This window comes from Odocoileus virginianus, chromosome 19, assembly GCF_023699985.2.
Source record: "Odocoileus virginianus isolate 20LAN1187 ecotype Illinois chromosome 19, Ovbor_1.2, whole genome shotgun sequence".
In the NCBI taxonomy this organism is placed as follows: Eukaryota; Metazoa; Chordata; class Mammalia; order Artiodactyla; family Cervidae; genus Odocoileus; species Odocoileus virginianus.
In genome coordinates this window covers 23,575,100-23,596,057 of record NC_069692.1, presented here as the reverse complement: position 1 = coordinate 23,596,057, position 20,958 = coordinate 23,575,100, and the positions used below count along the sequence as shown (strand labels likewise).

At 43.5% G+C, this 20,958-nt stretch overlaps 1 protein-coding gene across 1 annotated transcript in view; it reads right to left on the bottom strand.

Moving 5' to 3' along the window:
• The window catches only part of SLC22A16 (solute carrier family 22 member 16), a 29,386-nt gene extending 8,968 nt beyond the window's left edge, over positions 1–20,418 (bottom strand). Inside the window, exons 1-7 of the mRNA XM_020890367.2 lie at positions 20,252–20,418; positions 16,845–17,324; positions 13,324–13,441; positions 8,353–8,884; positions 4,489–4,616; positions 2,277–2,386; positions 832–931 (exon numbers count right to left, since the gene is read on the bottom strand). Of these exons, the coding sequence (XP_020746026.2) occupies positions 832–931; positions 2,277–2,386; positions 4,489–4,616; positions 8,353–8,884; positions 13,324–13,441; positions 16,845–17,324; positions 20,252–20,304 (1,521 nt within the window). The 5' untranslated portion in view covers positions 20,305–20,418. The remainder of the gene's footprint in view (positions 1–831; positions 932–2,276; positions 2,387–4,488; positions 4,617–8,352; positions 8,885–13,323; positions 13,442–16,844; positions 17,325–20,251) is intronic.
• Positions 20,419–20,958: the final 540 nt, after the last annotated feature.

The window sequence follows — 20,958 nt, the reverse complement described above, 5'->3', positions numbered from 1 at the left end:
CCAGGAGGAAATCTGCAAACTGCGCAGAAGCGCCCTCAGGCTTCATCAGCAGGTGAAGAGCTCACACTGCCAACGCCAGGAGGAGGCACGCAGGCAGCCCCGCCCATGAAGAGCCCTTCAAGTTTCAGAGATGCTGCAAACCACAGACCCCTACACCTCTCCCCCAGACACCACCAGATTCTTCCAGGAACAGCAGCCTCCAGAACTGGCCTTGATCAGACACCACAAAGGCTGGGGGTGGGAGGCAGCCAGCAGATCCCGACAGACAAGTATAGGCTCAGAGCCCATGGACCAGAGCTCCTGGCTTCGTGATGTATTGAGGAGAGGCCCTACTTGAGCTGACCAAGCTGCAATTAACAGCTGACAGTGGGGAGAGGGGGGAAGGCAATCGACAAACAATAGGAACAGCAACCACCATCGAGTTAACAACTGATGAGCTGTTAACAAGGACGCTGCTGCTGCTAACTCGCATCAGTCGTGTCTGACTCTGTGCGACCCTATAGATGGGAGCCCGCCAGGCTCCCCTGTCCCTGGGATTATCCAGGCAAAACACTGGGGTAGGTTGCCATTTCCTTCTCCAATGCATGAAAGTGAAAAGTGAAAGTGAAGTCGCTCAGTCGTGTCCGACTCTTCGCGACCCCATGGACTATAATAGCCTACCAGGCTCCTCTAGGCGAGAGTACTGGAGTGGGTTGCCATTGCCTTCTCCGAACGAGGATGCTAGAAAGCCCCAAACCAAATTATAAGTTGGAGCCTAATAAATAATATAGAAGGCAGTCAGCTGCTCTGCCTCACCGCTATCTCAGTCAAGTTCTATAAATTGATGAACACCTGTGGCATGAAGATCCAAACGCTGGAGAGATAAATGCACAACGGGGCCACGATGCTTCCCACACGGCCCACGGTGCTGCCACTCCCCACGGCCAGCGACCTGGAAACACAGAGAGAATTAAGACAGCAGCAGGAATAGAAGACTAGGGACATGTGATACAGACAGTGAGGGAACAGCTGCCCAGATCCCCGTCCACCCTCCCCACAGAGAATAAATAATTAGACTTAAGTCAGCTTAATATACTTGGAAACTAACTTTAATTTTTCAAGAATTGTTCATGATTTCCCCTGGAGGATGAAATGGCAATCTACTCCAGTATCCTTGCCTGGAAAATCCCATGGACAAAGGAGCCTGGCAGGCTACAGCCCATGAGGTCACAAAGAGTCGGACACAACTGAGCGACTGAGCACACATGTTCATGATTTCTGTTCACATTCTGTGAAATATCAGTGTTTACAAACACATAGATAATTCAAGACAAAAGAAAGGTAAAGCAGTCTTCATCAGCTATGCAGATGAAGCTCTTACTATACTCATTCAGTCTAACATTGAGGAGAACATCAGTCTTCTACAGCTGAAGTTTATTTAGAATATGGAGGGGGGATTTGGGAAACCAGAAGATTTATATCTATGGATCATTCTATTTCAATTTTTTTAAAGTCAAACAATATCTTAATATACTTTCCTTTAAAACTTGTTTATAGAAACCTTATAGAATCTCTAGCAGGAAGCAAAGAATGTGCTTCCCACATGAGTGTGCTGTGCTGACTCAGTCATATGCGACTCTTTGCGACCCTATGGACTGTAGCTCACCAGGCACCTCTGTCCATGGGGATTCTCCAGGCAAGAACACTGGCGTGAGTTGCCAGGCCCTCCTCCAGGGGATCTTCCCAACCCAGGGATCAAACCTAGGTCTCCTGTATTGCAGGCAGATTCTTTATCATCTGAGCCACCAGGGAAGCCCTTCAACATGAGTAAGTACCTCTTATTAAGCCTCGGAGAGAGGCCCCAGGAGAAACCAAACATGCCAAACTCCTTGATCTCAGATTTCTAATCTTCACAACCAGGAGAAAACACACCCCTGTTATTTGAAGCCCTCAATCTGCGGTGTTTTGTTACGGCAGCCCTAACACAACTGACATCAGGACATCAAGAGACACATCCTTAGAACATTAGCCCTGAGTCGGTGTAAGTCAATTGTGTTTGAGATTTAAAATGGTTTTAGGACAGTACAGCATTATTTCAAAACAAATTCTCTAATATCCTTGCTAATGACATATAGACAAAGCCTCTGATTCAGAATTAGCATCATCATGTAATCTTCCCACATCTCGGAGTTCCCATACTTCTACAAAAAGAAGGCATTTATACTCAGAGACTAAATGTAAGGAAATGACACATAAGTGAAAGATAAGAAAACAACACAAAAATAAGTAACTCTTACCTTACAATGGTTGGATACAGCTCCGCTGTATAGAGGTATATAAGGCCAAACGCTGCCCCTATGAAAAATTTTCCAGCCATAGTTGCCACCACTAACCAAAAATGGTATTCCTGAAAATGTATATATTGGCAAAATAGACCATCATTTTGTCATCAAGTAACATTTTTAAAAGAAAAAACAGAAAATCCTTAAAATTATTACTTAAAACTTACTAATCCTCCAGTGTCTTTCAGAACAGTAAGTTTCATTTTTGTTTGAATCTATTTTGCAAATTCTGCTCATGGTCTGCAAAAGCTTTCCCTCTTCATGAAATTTAGAGAAAAGTTTTACTGTGCCTCCTCTGCCTTGGAGATTTCAAATTACCAATTAAGAAAAGCCATTGGGAAGGGAAAATGTGGAATAAGACCCTCCCAGATAGTTTCTGCTGTCACCCTGGACGTATTCCACTTCCTGAAGTGGTTCTCAGAGACTTCTCACAGTCCGTCCTTTCTCTCCTCCCCGTCCACCAGCTGGGTGTTGAGACCCAGGTGACCTTGGAGCTGATGCATTAGGGGAGCAGCACCTCTGTCAACCTGCGTCCCTCAGTGACCCCAGGGAGCCAAACACCCCCTCACCACCCCTACCCCCACCAGCGAGGAGTCACATCAGACTTCCTGTGAGCAAAAAATAAATGTCTATGATGCGAAGTCACTGAGATTGGGGGTGCCTGTATCAAGGCAGCCAGCCTCACCTATCACCTGCATTACTTTGCATTCAGTGTTCGTTGAATGAATTAACGGAACTTAAAAAAATTGTATTGTGTTGACATTACCATTTGCAGAGAAGTTTTATTAGAGGGGAAATTTTTGTGATTAAGGGTTAGTACTCTATCTCCAGAAATGCCATCAGCCACTTTACAGTCTTCCACATTACCGCTGGGGCCTAACCACTGTAGAGATGAAAGGTTCTAGGGCTCCCCTAAATCCTCACTGGCTCAAAGACCGTTGCCATCAACTCAACTTAAAAATGCATACAAAAAAGGTGTGGATGAAGCTCCCTCAAAGTGGCAGAGACCTCCAAGTCTTAAGTAATTTTAACTAATGTGAATCAGTTACATGTATCAATCACCTGGAAATTTCAATCCACAATACATTTGATTCACCAATTATTCACTGATAATTAAGTGAAGCATAAAAGGAGGTCACTGGTTAGCTTAAATTAGATTTCAAACAATACACAAAACTTAAAATGCCTTGATCTAAATGTTGACATACTATGGCTTTATAATAATATAATCACTATAATTATATATATATAATATAAATTATTTTAAAGAATTGTTATAGTGACCATATTTTCTATATTGAGAATGAAAATACAGGTTCTAGTAACATTTGGGGTGAAAAAAGGAAGAGTTCTTCTGGGTGCAAGAGGTATTCTAGGCCAAAGAGTTTGCCAAAATACAGGAATGAGGAAGTCATTTCAGTAGTTTATGTCACTATTTCTAAGAAATTTCATTCTTAGAAACAAGATCCTTGGGAAATACATGCACACTAAGAACTGGAAACTACTAACCTACCACAGTGAAAAACAAGACTGTTTAAACTGGAACAATTCTGAACGTAAGACTCACAGTATCTTTCATCTGTCCCCATGACACCCTTGCGCCTTCAGATTTCTGATCAAATGTCACATTCTCTGAGAAGCGCATCATCCTCGACCACCTTAGATGAAATAACAGTACATATGTGTGTTCCCCCTCCAAACACAGTCATTCTCCATCCCTCATTCAATTTTGTTTTTCTTCATTTTACTCAGAGAAACGTGACTTACTGCACGTCTTCAGTACCTAGAAAAGAACCTGGCACATACTAGATGCTGGATAGAACTTTCATGAGTGAATAAAAGTTTAAGATGATGATGCTCACTGGAGAGTGCAATCTACTCTCCTCACTCAAGATTACCGTGTTTACACAGTACAACACTGACCAACTCTAAGAAGTGGGATTTTGGGCTTTGCCCCCACCTCCCACATTTCTTTTTCCCTTAAATTTTCTACTACTTATTATAACAGAGAAGGAATGGGTTTTTTTTTAAGAAAACATTCAAAATATTATATATATAATCTACCCCTATGTCTTATTTCATCTTCGTATTCATAAGCTGAAAATGTCCCCATCAAACTGTCACAGCATAACTAACCACTCCCTAAGCAAAACATAAAAGAACTCACCTTGGGGATCACCATAATCACACCATTGGTCACTGCGCTTGACAGAAGGGAGAAAATCAGAATGTTTCTTCTCCCCACACGGTCCATCCCCAAGCACACAAAGACATAGGCAGGAATGTCCACTACACCTGTCATGGAGCAAAAGACACAACTCCATAAGCCACAGCATCCCACTGAACGGGGGACCCTGCCTTCTAACCCAAAGGCATGGTCAGCCTTCTCTCTGATCTCAGGGACTTCTAAGAGCTATCTAACCACGGCCTGAGAGGCAGCAAGGCCCACGACTTTTAAACTCACTGGAGTGGGGAGGATGTTTGCTCTGATGTGCACTAATGCTCACATAATCTACTTAGCACTTATCATCTCTCCTCAGAATCTTATCCCCAGCGAGGCTGGAAGCTCCCGGGACACAGCACAGTGCCTGGAGGGCAGGCCGGTGGAATGAACAAATATGTAAATTAATAAACAACACTGATCTTTTCTGATCTTTGGCTTCTTCTGCTTGACAGAACTACAGGGAAATGTTTGTATCAGTAACTTTGAACTTAGAAATTAAGGTAGAAAATTCAGTGCAGCTAGGTACATAAAGTAATGATAACTGTTTGATGGGTTTTAAAGCTAAAAATAAAGCTAATATGAATCCCCCACTGAGCAAGGATCTTGTCTTGGATCTCCTTTTACGCCCCCTCAACAAAAAACAAAGTCTTGAACTGACTTAAAAGCCCTTCCATTGAAGAACCGAAGTTTGAATCTCAGATCCAGAACCAAAAAGCTTTACATCTATCAGCCAGAAAGCAACAGGGAGCAAGCAAGATTTCTCAGCAAAACTGAGCAAACCCAGTAACCTCTGAGAAACCGTCACTGCTTACCAGCCTAGATTGCCCACGTAATTCAAAGGTCTCTTCTTTCAACCCTCTGCAGCTTGCCTAACCTCAGGAGGCTACCCACCACTGCCTTTGAGGACGGATGTGCACTTGCCTGTTTAACTACAGAATGCTATTAGCGCCTGGACTGGCACATCTGGGTCTACATGTCTTCTGTGGCTTTGGGACCATATCACTGCAGGTGGGTACATATTTCCTGAGTTAACATTCTTAGCAGTACATCAGAAATTAAGGTCTGCTGCGGCTGCTCAGAAAAAAAATATAAAAAGGCTGGGCAAAGACAAAAAATAACATTCTGAGCCCTGCTGGAGAGACGTGTCCCTTCTCTTCATTAACATGAAAAATAAACAACTCCAGAGACAATGCCTCCCCTTCACAGACCCTGCTGTGAGGTCTGGTGCCTCCGGACCAAAACAGTAGGTTCATCTATTACTCTACTCCTTTTTTTTAAAAGGACTTTTCAAGATCAAATAAAACAATGATTCTCAAAAGAACCTCCTGGGAATAGGCCTGGATTATCACCTCCACTTTCCAACTAACACTAAATGAGTCAGTTTAGTTCAGTCGCTCAGTAGTGTCTGACTCTTTGTGATCCCATGGACTGCAGCATGCCAGGCTTCCCTGTCCATCACGAACTCCCGGAGCTTACTCCAACTCATGTCCATTGAGTCGGTGATGCCGTGCAACCATCTCATCCTTGGTCGTCCCCTTCTCCTCCCTCCTTCAATCTTTCCCAAGACTAAATGACTTGAGCCAAATGAGTAAGGGACAGCTCAGGGACTGGTCTTTGGGAGCCAAGCCTTTCCTGCCACCTCCCCCCCTCATGTCTGACTCAGGGCTGTCCTCTCTCCAGCACCGTGTGCAAGGCCACCAGCCGAATTCCTGGAGCCCAGCAAAGCTGCACAGCCACTGGGAAAGCTGGAGAGACCTTTTCAAGTATATTCCACCTTGATTCTTCTTGAGTTGTTGTAGAGATGCCACATCTAAATTTTTGACTTGACTATGTCTGGGTTAGAAATGGTGCAACCAACGAACGTTTCTGGGATTAGGCCAATGTGCCATTATTGTCTTCACTTTTATAATGTATAATCTCTCTAATCACTCAGACCCCATTCTGATCCCATCTCCACACAACCCCAAAGGTATGTCCTGAGGCTACTGTAGCATTCATCACCTGCAAGTAGCACAAAACCTAAGCTGAAATCCCCACCAACCTCAGATCATCTCAGGAGTTGAAAACTCGTTCAAAATTTGCACAGCACAGAAGTCCTGACTAGAAGCGCTTGACAAGCAGAGGGCTACTGGCAAGGGTCATGACATGAAAAAACCAAAGGCAGTAGAGACTAGGAGTGTGCTCAGTCACTTCAGTCCTGTCTGACTCTTTGCAACCCCATAGACTGTAGCCCACCAGGCTCCTCTGTCCATGGGATTCTCCAGGCAAGAATACTGGAGTGGGCTGCCATGCTCTCCTCCAGGGGATCTTCCGGACCAGGGATCGAACCCCTGTCTCCTGCATTGCTGGCAGGTTTTTACTGCTGAGCCATCGGGAAAGCCCAGTGGCTATAAAACAATGCTGTTTGTCTTGGAAACATTCTTATATTTATGAGATTGCCTGTTTTCTTGAGAATTGATATATCTCCATCAAATTTAACAGACTATATCATAAAGATCTAAAACCCTAGCATTCCTAAACTTCCCGATGTCACACCCCACCCCACTTGATTCTGCTACCATTTGCTGCTCTGTTCTAGAAATACTGGGCTCCCCCGGGGGCTCAGATGGTAAAGTGTCTGCCTACAATGCGGGAGACCCGGGTTCAATCCCTGTTTCTCACACTGACACATAGAATGCGTTCACTAGTTTTGTTTATAAAATGTGCTTGAAGTCAAGATGGGCTCTTTTTATAAACTTGTTGGTCCGTCCCCCCTAAAAAAAGAGTAGTTCTTTTTTTCTTAAAATGACTTATAATTCCTTTGTGCTATAATCAACATAAACAGGTGTCTCATCAGAGCACTTTAATGAGAAAGGATGAAATTTATCTATAACAATTTTAAAGCAAACTTTTCTGGGGATAATATCAAATGCAAGTAGCCTACACAGAAATAACCAGCTGCACAAATGCATTTCTGATCATTCTCTCATGTCTGGTGTGAATTTGGTTAGGAGTCACACCTCAGGCTATCACAGCTTCAGAGCTATTTTAACTTGCCACTGAATTAAAAGAAGCATGACATCATAAACTACAGTTGCATGTGTTTAAATTATTTTACTGACTAAAATTCCTAAATTAGAAGGTAGAAAGATGCCAGAAGATATCCAAGACATGTTAAATTTTAAAAGGAATGCAACTTGCAAAGAACAATATGTAGTGAACAATCTCATTTATGTTAAAATATAAAACATTTATCTGTACAAATGTATGGAGATGCATAAAAAGAAATCTGAAAGTACAGGCCAAAGGTTGTAGATGTTACCTCTGAACTACAGTCCTGAGATGGCAATGGGCTTAAAGGGAGGAAGCAAGCAAGGAGAAGAGGCAGGAAAGGAAGGAGGGTCTCAAGTCTTCTATTTTGCATTCTTTTAAAGAAAATAAATACCTGTGTAACACTAAAGGGGTTTTTCCTGGTGTCTCAGATGGTAAAGAATTTGTCTGCAAGGCAGGAGACCCAGGTTCAATCCCTGGGTCAGGAAGATCCCCTGGAGAAGGAATGGCTACCCACACCAGTATTCTTGCCTGGAGATTTCTAGACAGAGGTATCTGGAGGGCTACAGTCCATGGGGTTGCAAAGAGTCATACATGACTGAGCTACTCACACACACACACACACACACACACACACACACACACAATACTAAAAAAGACCATAAAGACATAGCTGGCAGTGTTGTTCCCAGTATAAATAAAAGACAATAGAAACACTCTCAAAACTTGGTAGAAATTTCACTTTGCAGCTACACTTAATATAGTTTAACCACTTACCCATAAGGAAGAGATTTAAATATTCACTGCCTCCCAAATGAACAGAATTCAAGGAGAAGGTGTAGAACCCCAAACACCCCGTGAACCAAATCAGCCAAAGAATAAGTGTCCTTGTTCCAATACTCCAGTCATAAAACAGTTCTGACAGGGTGTGCTTCTCAGCTTGAGAGGGCTTATTACCAGCAGAACCGTCGTGATCCAGTGATAAAAGTTCTGACAGCTTACAGGATCTCGTCCTATTCCACTTGGCCATCATATCAATCACTTTTTGTGCTTCTTCATATTTTCCCCCTGAGATAAGCCAAAAAGGTGTCTCTGGGAGCATCCAACAGCACAGGATAAAGGGGACAGTCACGGAGGAGAGGACTATCTGATAGATCCACCAGGTCCTGACGAAGTAGCCCGTCAAAGCCACCACCATGGTTCCAAAAGCAAAAAAGGAATGTAAGTGGATGGACGCCCACGTCCGAGACTTCATGCCGACAAATTCTGTCACATAGACAAACACCACCACGAGATAGCCACTTGCAGACTGCAAAAAAAAGCAGGGAGGGTGGGCCAGATTTGAGGTCACACACATAACTACTAAGGAGTCTGACCCTCTGCAAATCACACCAGAAAGAAAAGAAAGCTTTGTTTTCTGCAACCCATATCACATTCATACAATGGAATTTAATCCAATCCATCCTTCTTCTTTAAATGTGTCCTCTCATCTTCCCACACCCTCTCTACCTCAAAAGGCAAAGCTTGAGTGGTTTTGCATGATATAAATGTTAGACACTGCCTTTTGCTTCATTTAAATATTCCTTTACAGTGTGAATTTATGTCTCAGTTCCTTGCAAATATGTGTATTAATTTATCCATATAGAGAAGAGCCTTTTTTATTAAATCCTAAATTCTAAATGGGAACAAACCATTTATAATAATTAGTGAGAAGAAAAAAGATTTGATTAAAATTTCATTTTGACATGCAACAACAACAACAACAAAAAAAACAGATCAAATTGGACTTCAGGGAAATTCAAAATGTCTGTGCATCAAAAGACACTATCATTAGAGTGAAAAGGCAACTTATGGAACAAGAGATATGCAAATCATATATCTGATATGAGACTAATATCCAGAATACACAGAGAACTTCTAAAACTCAACAATAAAACAAAACCTTACACGATATTTGGTCCTGTCAGAAACATCCATAAAACATTCAGTCCACACCAAAAGGTCCTGGAAATTTGGTCCTATCTAAAAGAACTACAAGCATATTTGGTCCAAGCCAAATGGTTTTGGATAAGACCAGGTATCAACTACCTTTGGGCATGGACCAAATGGTCTTATGGATTTGGATCGAACCAAACATCTGCTAACCAAACAAACAAATTCAAAATTGGGCTTGGATTCCTCCAAAGAAAATACAGGAATAGCACATGAAAAGATGCTCAGCATCACTAATCATCAGGGAAATGCAAATCAAAATCATGATTTGATTTGCCACCTCATGGACATTAGGATGGCTAGTATAAAATAAAGTAAGTGTTCGTGAGGATGCGGAGAAATCAGAACCCTATGCACTGTTGGTGGAAATGTAAAATGGTACAGCCACTATGGAAAACAGTATGGGGAGTCCTCAAAAAACTAAAAAAATAATTGCCTTATGATCCAGCAATCCCATTTTGGGAATATACCCAAAAGAATTTAAAGTGAGATCTCAAAGAAATATTTTTATACTTATGTTCATAACAGCATTATTCACAGTAGCTAAAACATGGAAGCAATCCAAGTGTCCATCAACAGCAATCCATCAACAGATGAATAGATAATACACAATGGAGTATTATTTAGCCTTAAGAAAACAATATTCTGACATATGCCCCAACATGAATTAACTTTGAGGACATTACACTAAGTGAAATAAGCTAATCACAAAAAGACAAATATTGTATGATTCCAGTTATATCAGGCATAGTATCTAGAGTAGTCAAATTCAGAGAGACAGAAAGTAGAATTGTAGTTGCTAGGGGTTGGGGGGAAAGGAGTATGGGGAGCTACTGTTTAATGAATATAGACTTTCAGATTTGCAAGACAAAAAGAATTCTGGAGGTGGATGGTGGGAACGGTTGTACAACAGTATGAATGTACTTAATATTACTGAACTGTAGATACTTAAAAATAGTTATGATGGTAAATAATGTAATGTGCATTTTAGCACAATAAAAAGAATGGAGGAAAAACTTTATTTTAAAAGCAGGTCTATATTAAATTTAATAAAATTCAGATTATAACAACAATATGTGACTACTCCTGGAATAAACAAAGAATGAAACAAATGGATTTTTTTGTGGAGGAGGGTGGTGGTGAAAGGACTAGAAGTTCTACAAAATTATTTCACATTTGACTTGTATTAATATAAATCAAATTGTAAAATTAATTTTTGAAAAATTATTCTAGGGCACCACTGACTTCCCCAAAGGCCTCTCTTAATCCTTCGATATTCAAATCATATACTTTTGAAGGCTTGTCTCGTCATTATCTTTATGGATATTCATTTCTTCAAAAGTTAAGTGGTCTGTCTCTGCCAGGTCCCAGTTGATCAAGGGATCTGTGTAGCATTCAGGCAGTTTTCTCCCACTGTTTTCAAAGACTCTTTGCAGTTTAGCATATTTTGTAAGATCTTCAGTTTCATTTTGCATCAGAGTTGGAAAGAGGTTAGCCCAGTAGCAGTAAGCAGAGAGGTGCTTGATAGGGATGACTGTATGAATGGTCGGTTTCACATTTTGTGACAACAGCTTGTATTTCCCCATGCAACCTTATAATTGCAAGACTCAGATAATGAAGCCTGATAATGAGGCCTCCCATATTGAAGAATCCAGTGGTCTGGTAAATCTAAACCTTCAAATACTATAAATTTCCCCTTTAATTCCCCATTAAGGTAAGCTATAACATCAGTCCTCAAGATGTTTTTTTCAAGGCCAGTTCTTTCAGAGTTCCCTCCCACTTCCTACCAATTACTTCTGTCACTGGGTTCAAACAATCCATGCACAACTGCCTGAATAATTCCAAAAGCCTCTCTGATCCCATTCACACTTGTCACCTCCACTAATAATACTCAATCCCTCACATCCACCCTGACCCCACCCCTGACACAGCAGTCAGAACGACCACTTCACCCCTGAATTCACTGAACCTACTACAGAAGTATTCTATGGGTGGCTGTCTGATTTTCTTGGCTCTGGAAATCAACTCAAGGTATTTCACAAGACCAAAAAGGATATTTTTAGAACTATTCTCTTAATTATTCCAAAAGAGGATTCCACACTCTCTCAAGACCTATCTTTGCTTCTGTTGTACAATCATTCCCACCAGAAGGTCTATTATCAAGCCTTACCCTGGAGCTACAGAGTCATTTCCTCTTATTCTGTCCTCAGTGGAGACAGAACTTCTGGTTGTTATCTTTTGTGTTAAAAACTCTCTGCATTCGTAAAATTATTACACTTTTTAAAGATATAACACCTTCTATTCTCCTAAATTGCTTTTAATGCATCCTTCTATCCTTGACCATCTAAGAGTGGCTTCTTAGGGACCCTTCCTAGCTGTTGATGAAGACTCCAAAAGAGAATATACCACCTTGCCCTTGGAGGGGGCACAGTGACCTCTTCTTCTGAGGTTGAAGTCCTTGGCTTCTCCCTAGACCCTTAGGTCATCTGTTCTGGTGAGAGGGGATGCACGCCCTGCGCTGTGTTCAGCAAGATCACAAGTTCCTCCCGAAGAGAAAACTTCACTCTGTTATCCTTGAACAGTGACCTCCAAAGAGAATTACTGTCGCTGCTGTGAGGTAGTGTGGAACCTGTCCGGAAGCCTCACTGAGTGTGGAAACTCCCTGGTCCACTTCCAGCAACAGTCAGCTTTGTAAGAAGTGCCTACTCCATGCCAGGTACTGAACTGTGGACATTTCCCTGAATCTCAAGTGAGTCCTGGTAACAACCCAGTGAAGCAGGTATTCTTTTCTACAGTTTACAGATCAGAAATTAAGGTTCGAAGAGGATAAGGCATTTGCCCAAGGTCACACAGCTGAGAAGCCAATATATGACAATGCTGGGATTCAAACACATGCCCTTTCCACTATCCTCCCCTGTTCTCCAGAACAAAAAGTCTGAAGTTTTGTTTTCACCCTTCCTGCACATTATATAAATGACATTCTTAACAATATGCCTTAACTGTCTGTGGTTCATGCATACAGAGTCTATCTAGACCAACATAATTGCTCAGAAGTAAAATAATTGGTAGCTATTATCTGTAATGGGTATAAACAGTGACTTTTTTTTCTTTCTGCCCCCGTTTGCCTTCCTCTCTCCCTCTTGTTCTCCCTGTCTCTTCTCTGTCTGCCTTACAGTATTGGTGAGAATGGGCTTCCCTGGTGGCTCAGAGGTAAAGAATATGCCTGCCAATGCAGGAGACAAGTGTCCGATCCCTAGGTTAGGAAGATCCCCTGGAGGGGGACACTGCAATCCACTCCAGTATTCTTGCCTGGAGAATCCATGGGATTCTCATGGACAGAGGAGCCTGGCGGGCTACAGTTCATGGAGTCGCAAAAGAGTCATACACAACTAAGCAACTAAACAGCAACAATTGGCCAGAATCCCCAGTAAAATGCCAACTGGAAGGGATGTCTCACAGATCCCTGCTGCTAGTCATGGTGGAATGTGGATCACAGGTCAGGCACAGAGTCAAATGAAAAGTTTCAGCCTACTGAGCAACAATTTTTCATGTAACAGCTTCCATTCTAAGCATAGGGCACTAATATTCTACAGAAAGACGTGGGCAGTGAACAAAGATTAGTCCTTGATCTCTATCTCACTAGATCCTAAATGAGCACAATTAAGAGAGTTAAGGTTTAATATAAAAACACTGCAGTGGAATTAAAGAGGCAAAAACAAACAAACAAACAGAAATCCCAACAACAGCCCAACTCACGATAGCAAGAAGAAAGCGTGCGACTATGAAGCTGTAATAATCAAATGTGAATGCCGCCGCTATGCCAAACAAAAATACACCGGTGTTTGTGGCCCACAAGACGAGTCGTCTTCCTGCCCTGAAAAATAAGAATCACACAGTGGAAGGAGCAAGGTGTGGCTGCAACAGTTGAAAACATCAACTCTAATTCAAGAAAGACAAATGTCACCTATATTTTTAGTAGCTTATGTATCTGACTTATTTATTTTGGGTAAATCATGGGTTAATACACAATTTTTTCAAAAGGCCAGCTTTTCAGTGGCCAAGTCTCTACCTGAGCTGCTAATATACACACACGGTCATTCTGGGTGCTCCCCAGAGGACCTCCTAACCTGGGACTAGGAGGAAGGAGAGGGAGGATCTGTTCTTTCCCTGTCAGGACCTGCTCTGTCACCTGTTGGATTATCTTCCCTGTTGGGCTGGCTCTGCCCACCAAGGGGGAGGCGACTCTTAATAAGCCCCTCTAAAAACAGAAGTCTAGACATTCTGCTAGTAAAATAAGTTGCCTACTTGCCCTATATTTTCATAATTGGGAAGGGCATTTTCTTCTTTAAAAAGCAAACAAATAACAATTACATGCTTGCAAATTTAAAAAATGAGATGTAATTCACACGATATAAAATTCAATCTTTTAAAGCAGGGGTCCCCAACCTCCAAGCCACAGACCTGTACCTCCTGTCAAATCAGATCAGCAGCAGCATTAGAATAGAAATAAACTGCACAATAAGCGTAAAGCGCTTGAGTCATCCTGAAGCCATCCCCCACCTGCCCCGGTCCATGGAAAAGTTGTCTTCCATGAAACCAGTCCCTGATGTCAGAAAGGCTGGGGACCACAGAGTTAAAGTATACAGTTCAGTGGCTTTTTAGTGGATTCACAGAGTTGTGCAACTCATCACTATCTGGTTCCAAGACATTTTCATCCCTCCAAAAAGAAACTCTGCACCCAGGAATCATCATTTCTTATTCTCTGTTCCCTCTGTCCCCGGACAGCCACAATCTACTTTCTGTCTTTATAGAGTTGCCTCTTCTGGACATTCTACATAAATGGAGTTGCACATTATAAGACTTGGCTTATTCTACTATGTTTTCAAGGTTCATCCATGTTACTGTACTTCATTCCTTTTAATGACTAAATAACATTTCATTGGAGAAGGGAATGGCAACCCATTCCTGTATTCTTGCCTAGAGAATTCCGTGGACTGAGAAACCTGGTGGTCTACAGTCCACAGAGTCACAGAAGAGTCAGACGTGACTGAGTGATTAACACACATGGCTATACCACGTTTTGTTCACCCATTCATCCCTAGATGGACATTTGGACATTGTTTCCACTTTTTTGGCTATAATGAATAATGCTGCCATGAACATTTGTGAACAAGATTTTATGTCAAGTTATATTTTCAATTCTCTTGGATATGTACCTAGGGGTGGAATTGCTGGGTCATATGCTAACTTTATGCTTAATTTTTGAGGAGCTGCCAAACTGTTTCCCAGGCTGGTTGACCCAATTCTACCATCCCACCAATTTCTCCACATCCACACTTGTTATTGACAACTTATTGTCTGTCTTTTTGATTACAGCCATTCTACTGACCAGGGGTATCTCACTATAGTATTGATTTACATTTCCCTAATGATTATTGATGTTGAACATTTCTATATGTGCTTATTGGCCATTTGTATATATTCTTTAGCAAAACATCCACCCAAATAATTTGTCCATTTTTGAATTGGGTTATTTGTCTTTTTAAGGTTGAGTTATAAGAGTTTTTTATGTATTCTAGATACTAGACTGTCATTAGATATATGATTTGCAAATATTTTCTCCCTGTGAGATGTCCCTGGCAGATCATTTTAAGGCAAAAGAATACAGTCCTGAGATTCCAAGCAACAGGTTTGCCCATCGCAGCAGAGAGTATGTAAGCAAATTGGAAACGTTCACAGCCTCGAGCTGCTTTGCTCCCATGGGCACTAGTAGGGATTGTTGGCCCTACAATATAAAGGTTTCCCAATCTCATTTGAGCCCTGAAAGTCATTTTAAACTATTTTCATCCATCCCTCTTCTACCCACAGCGTTTTCATCCTCTATAACAGGTGAGCAGCTCTCTTGATGATGAGCAGAGAACAGAGAACATCAAAGAGAAAGCTCTGCAATTTCCTGCTCTGCCCAGCTGCCAACATGACCTGCATCTGTCTGCAGCCTTTTTTCTTCCCTCCTGTCCAAAGACACACACCCTTTTCTCTTCAAATACCACTTTGCAATCTTTGTATTGGATCATGTATGTCTCTTCCCATCTCCTCTGAGGCCTTATTCTACCAATTACTTCTTTTCCCTCTATCCCTCCCACTCCTCTGACTCCTCCCTTTCAGTTGAAGTCTCTTCCGGGCCAAAGACAAGAACCTTCTCTGGATCCCCATCACTCCTGTGGCCACCTTGCATCTGATGGACTTTCCAAAAGGGAGTATCTACTTCCTCAACTCCTGTTTTGCTCCTCTCCCCACTGACAACCCAACTTCCATCCTTCCCAGGAAGTTTATGAAGCAGAAGATTCTTAACACTGAAATGGTAACTTCAGTCACCAAATAATAACTATTTTACTAATAGACTCCACTTTCGTTGCAATTTCATTATTCAAACCCCACATCCTGGAGGGGATGTGGGAGGTGGGGAGAAAGACCTAGGTCCTTCTCCCTTTAGGCTTCCATAGTCTTTGTCTCCATGGCCTTCACTTCTAATATGGCCCCAGACACAACAAAGCCCTATAATTTTTCTTTCAATGTGTTTGTTGGTCCCATGTGACTAGCACACACTGAGGGCAGGGATTTCTGACCTAAGCAGTTGTCTTTAGGCTCCCAGTACCCAGGACATGCCTGTAAAATTCACAACTGTGGGGCCAAATAAATAAGTTTATCTCTGTGCTCTGGGACAGGCACTAAAAGTGTGGTCCATGTCCATACACAGATGAACTCTACCTTATTTTAAGAGTTATATGTTCATTTTAAAGTATATATTTTTAAAATTTGGTTGGCACATCACACAATTTCATAGATATCACTGCATAGAGCCAGACTATCCTCCTAAAAAGCAAGTCTATTTAAAGAAAAAAAATTCAAAGTAATAACCAATAGCTACTGAGTGGTTATATGTCCAAAGTACTTTTTTGGTGTTATTTTGCAATAATCCTCTGAGATGAGTGTTGTTATTTTCATTGCCAGCTTACAAGATTCTGAAATGCAGGTCAGGCAATGTGCCAAGGTCCACAGCTAATAAATGGCAGAACACAGGTGCACTGTCTGCAGAACCCATCTCCTTAATGTTATTTTGTGTCCCTAAATAACAGATCAGCAAAGAAGTACATATTTAGATAGGAAGTATGAAAATGACTAAAGTTTTGAACATAATTCCCAGTTCCCTAAAACAACGAGACAGGAAAATGAACCCTACACTGATGGATGAAACAATACAAAAAACTTCATGTTACCTGTCGGAGAGGTAGCCAAAGATCACTGCTCCCAGAAGGACTCCAAACATAAACGTGGGCTGGATCAGCCTTCCGAACCACTCTCGGTTACACACCAGATCCCACTGGGTCACCACAGTGCTGAGCCACTTGCTCCTGTCGTAGATATAGCCGTCCAAGCAAGGGAAGCTGCTCTTCTGGCCGCTGTACTCATAGTCCAGGCTCGACTGGCCATCCCTCCGGAACCTCTGACAGCTGGTCAGCTCCCAGATCTCCCCGTTCTGCAGCTGCACGAGGATGTAATCCTCACGGCCGACGGAGAACTGGGTCCAGATGTCCTCCAACTGCCAAGCAGAGAGGTCCTGGAAAAGAGCCTGACTCACGTTGCCTGGGGGCCTGCAGGTGTGCTGAGGGGACACTGACAAGAACACGGAAGCCAAGTAGTGGATTCCACAAGAGATGTTCTGGAAGGCACATATAAAATAGAGGAATATTTGGTATCTGCAATGAGAGAGGAAAAGAAACAGGTTATTATAGCTGACCTACGGGCTTAAAAAAAAAAAAAAAGACATAGGCAAACATGAAGGGTCTCCATTATGCTTAGCTTGAATAAAGGGACAAACACAACCAAATCCTGTTAGGAACCTAAGAGACATCCCATAATGACAACCCTATGATATGACTGAGAAGGTAACATACATCATATACGACATACATTTTTATACTTCGACTCCTCCCTACTCCACAAATTCCAGTGCTCAAACTCGACACAGTCTCCACAAAGAGCAGACAGATTTTGTTAGTGTGAAGTTTACCTGCCTGCCCCTGGAGGTGTTTGGGTTTGGTACCTAAGTAGTCTCATCACCTGGAGAGGCTCCACTGCTGCAAAACTCACATTCTCTGACCACAGCTTCCCATCCTCCCAGTTCCCCCCGTCCCTCCCACTGATCCCATCTCCTGCACTGTTCGGGGCTCCAGCCTTTGGCTCCCACCAGGTTCTCTAGTTTACTGCCAGCTTCCTGGCCTCACTCCTTCCCCAGCCAGCCTGAACCCCACGGTTGTCACTAGTTTTTTCCATAGAGTCGCACAAGTTCTCTATTCACATTCTCCATTCACACCCAGTCCCCCCAACAGAGCACCTCCCCTGGCAGGCCTCTGAAGCTAGGATCTGTCTTCCCTGCCCCGCCCACAGGTGCTGAGAAGGTCTTAAGCACACTTTCAGTTCAGATTTCCCTTTTCCTCACAAGGATGTGCTGGGCTTAATCTCTCAGTCATGTCTGACTCTTTGCGACTCCATGGACTGTATTCCAAAAGGCTCCTCTGTCCATGGAATTTTCCAGGCAAGAATACTGGAGTGGGTTGCCATTCCCTTCTCCAGGGGATCTTCCCAACCCAGGGATCGAGCCCAGGCCTCCCGCATTGCAGGACGATTCTTTACCAGCTGAGCCACCAGGGAAGTCACAAAGACAACTTCCTCAAAAAAACAAAATCCTACTTCCTTAGGTGTCGAGCATTCTAACAAATCATTTTCTCCCTTATAAAGATTGCTGTCCACCAAGTGTCTACCCAGCCCAAGGCTCCTTCAGAACAACAGACTTAGACACAACATATCACTATGCCCACAGCCAAGAGAAACACTAATGAAAAAAGAATTGACAGGAAAACCAGAGGTAAGTAAAAGAAAAGATGACCAGAACCTCTAGGAAACAGACTTATGCTATCTGGGTGACAGGTAAAGAAAATTACATTCAGTCCTAGATTGATATCATTCTATATAATAAAACATGCTTGCGTGTGTGCTAAATCGCTCAGCTGTGTCTAACTCTTTGTGACCCCATGGACTGTAGCCTGCCAGGCTCCTCTGTCCATGGGGATTCTCTAGGCAAGAATACTGGAGTGGACTGCCATGCCCTCCTTCAGTATCTTCCCCACCTAGGGATTGAACCTGTGTCTCTTATGCCTCCTACATTGGCAGGCAGGTTCTTTACCACTAGCACTATCTGGGTAGCCCATAACAAAACATAACTAATATTATACCACTGTGGTTAAGAGCATGGACTCCAGAACCAGACTACCAAGGTCTGAAGCTTGTCTCTGGTTGCTTATCACCTGGGTCTTTTGGACAAGATCCTTACCCTTTATGTAAGGATCTTTTCTCATCTGAAAAATGAGTTGTTACGGGAATGTAGAGTTACTACATGTAAAGCACTATGGCATCCTGTAGGTACATATAAGTGTTAGGTACTATGATGTTCATAAGGTGAAGTCAAAAAAAGAGCCTAAAAGGGTCATATACTGACAGACAAAAAAAAAAAAAAAAAAACACCACCACCTATACCCATACATCTAAGTCAGCCACAAGGCTTACCGTTCCAGCTCGGAAATTTTAAACTCTATCTTTATTCCAAAATAACTCAGAGACCCAGGCTCTCAGTTCCCCCAATTCCCTCTGACATTGGGCTTAAACCGTGAAGTTTTTGTAACTTCAATACAAACTTGTATTTTGTATTGAACAACACCTAATTCTTCTTAGGCGTCCTGATTTGGACAGTGTTTCCTCACCTTAGAAATGACCAATGAGAAATGAGAGACAATTAGGCCTTTCTACTTAACACTGTCACTAGGTTTCCTTAAGACTAGATAACAATACACAATAACCTCCCTCTCTATTTACAGACAAAAAATAGAACAATGAGAGTGAATGCCAGAGAAAATATGGGCCACTATGATATGGTCACACTATATTCACCTTCTGCTGTAAGCATGGACATGTTACCCTTTTCAGCCTCAGTTTCCCAATCATTAAAATAAGGATTCACCCCCACCCCTTTGTAAGATTCCGCACTGTGTAGTTGGCACATATTGGGTTTCCATAAACCGAAAACACACACACACACAGAAAAAAAAGGAACAAACTTTAAACAGTTGTTCCTAGAGCAATTCAATACCTGCCAGGTACTGAAGGAGACTCTACCACGGGTTGGGGCGGGACAGCAGTCGTCTGGGGAAGTGAAAGAGGAGCCCATTTGTCAGATTAGAGAAACGAGCTGCCAAGAACAAGCGTTCCTCCTGACCCGGCCTCTGCAGTTGGGGCTTCGGACTCCCGCACCGGCAGAGGGCGCGCCGGGGGATCCCGCACTCACCACTCCCGAAGCGAGCCCGAAGCGAGCCCCCAGCGCCCCCTGCTCGCTCTGGGGGCGTCCGGCCGCCAGAATTCGAGAGGATCCGTCCAGGGCCAGGAGTCAGGACCCAGGCCTCCGGACTTTTCCCGGAAAGGAGGGGTGGGGAGATGTGTTCGGATCGCGAGCTCTGCGCGCGCAAGAACCCCACCGCAACGGAAAGAAACAGATCCCACCGGCGCCTCCACCCACGTGGCTCCGGCTCCCCCGGCACCGTCCTCCCTCCTCACCCCTACCCCACCTCCCGACCTGCCGAAGTGCCCCACGCTGTCAAAAATCGGCTCCAAGTTGCTGGACCCCATGGTGCCGCCGTGCACCACGCTCCGAAGCGGGACGCGCGAAGCTCGCCCAGTGCCAGGGACTGAGGGCACAGCGGTGCCCTGCCCCGCCCCGCCCCGCCCGGCCCGCCTTTGGCGTCTCCAGCGCGTCAAAGGGCTCTCGAGCCGCGCACGGGGCCAGGCTCTGTTCCTCTCTCTTCCCCTCTAGTTGAGTCCCTTGCGCGGCGCGCCGTGCTCCCGGAGCCCGCGGTGGCACTTTGTGCCCATCCCCAGCCCCGCCACTTCCCGCGCCCTCCCCGCCGCCCCATCAGACCCTCGACACTGCGTCTGTCTCGGTCGCCGCTCTCGAGGGGCGCGCCGGTGCCTAAGAAGGGTGGTCCACCCGGCAGCCCGAGGTGGGGAACGCAGACTCCACTCTTGGGCACAAACAGCGTTTTCTCAGAGAAGTCCACCCGTTTGGGGGCTACAAGAGCCGAGCACAAAGAATGGATTCTGATGACCCTGAGAAGTGGCAGGATCTTGCAGAGCTGTGTGAAACATCTTGTACTAACCGAAGGGCAAAGGCAACTCCCGGGTAGAAACAAGCAGAATAGTGAAAACAGCAAACTTACACCAGAAGAGGATTTGAAAGAGAGGAAAGCCCATCACCCAAAGGACTATCCTCACCGACTTGCCACA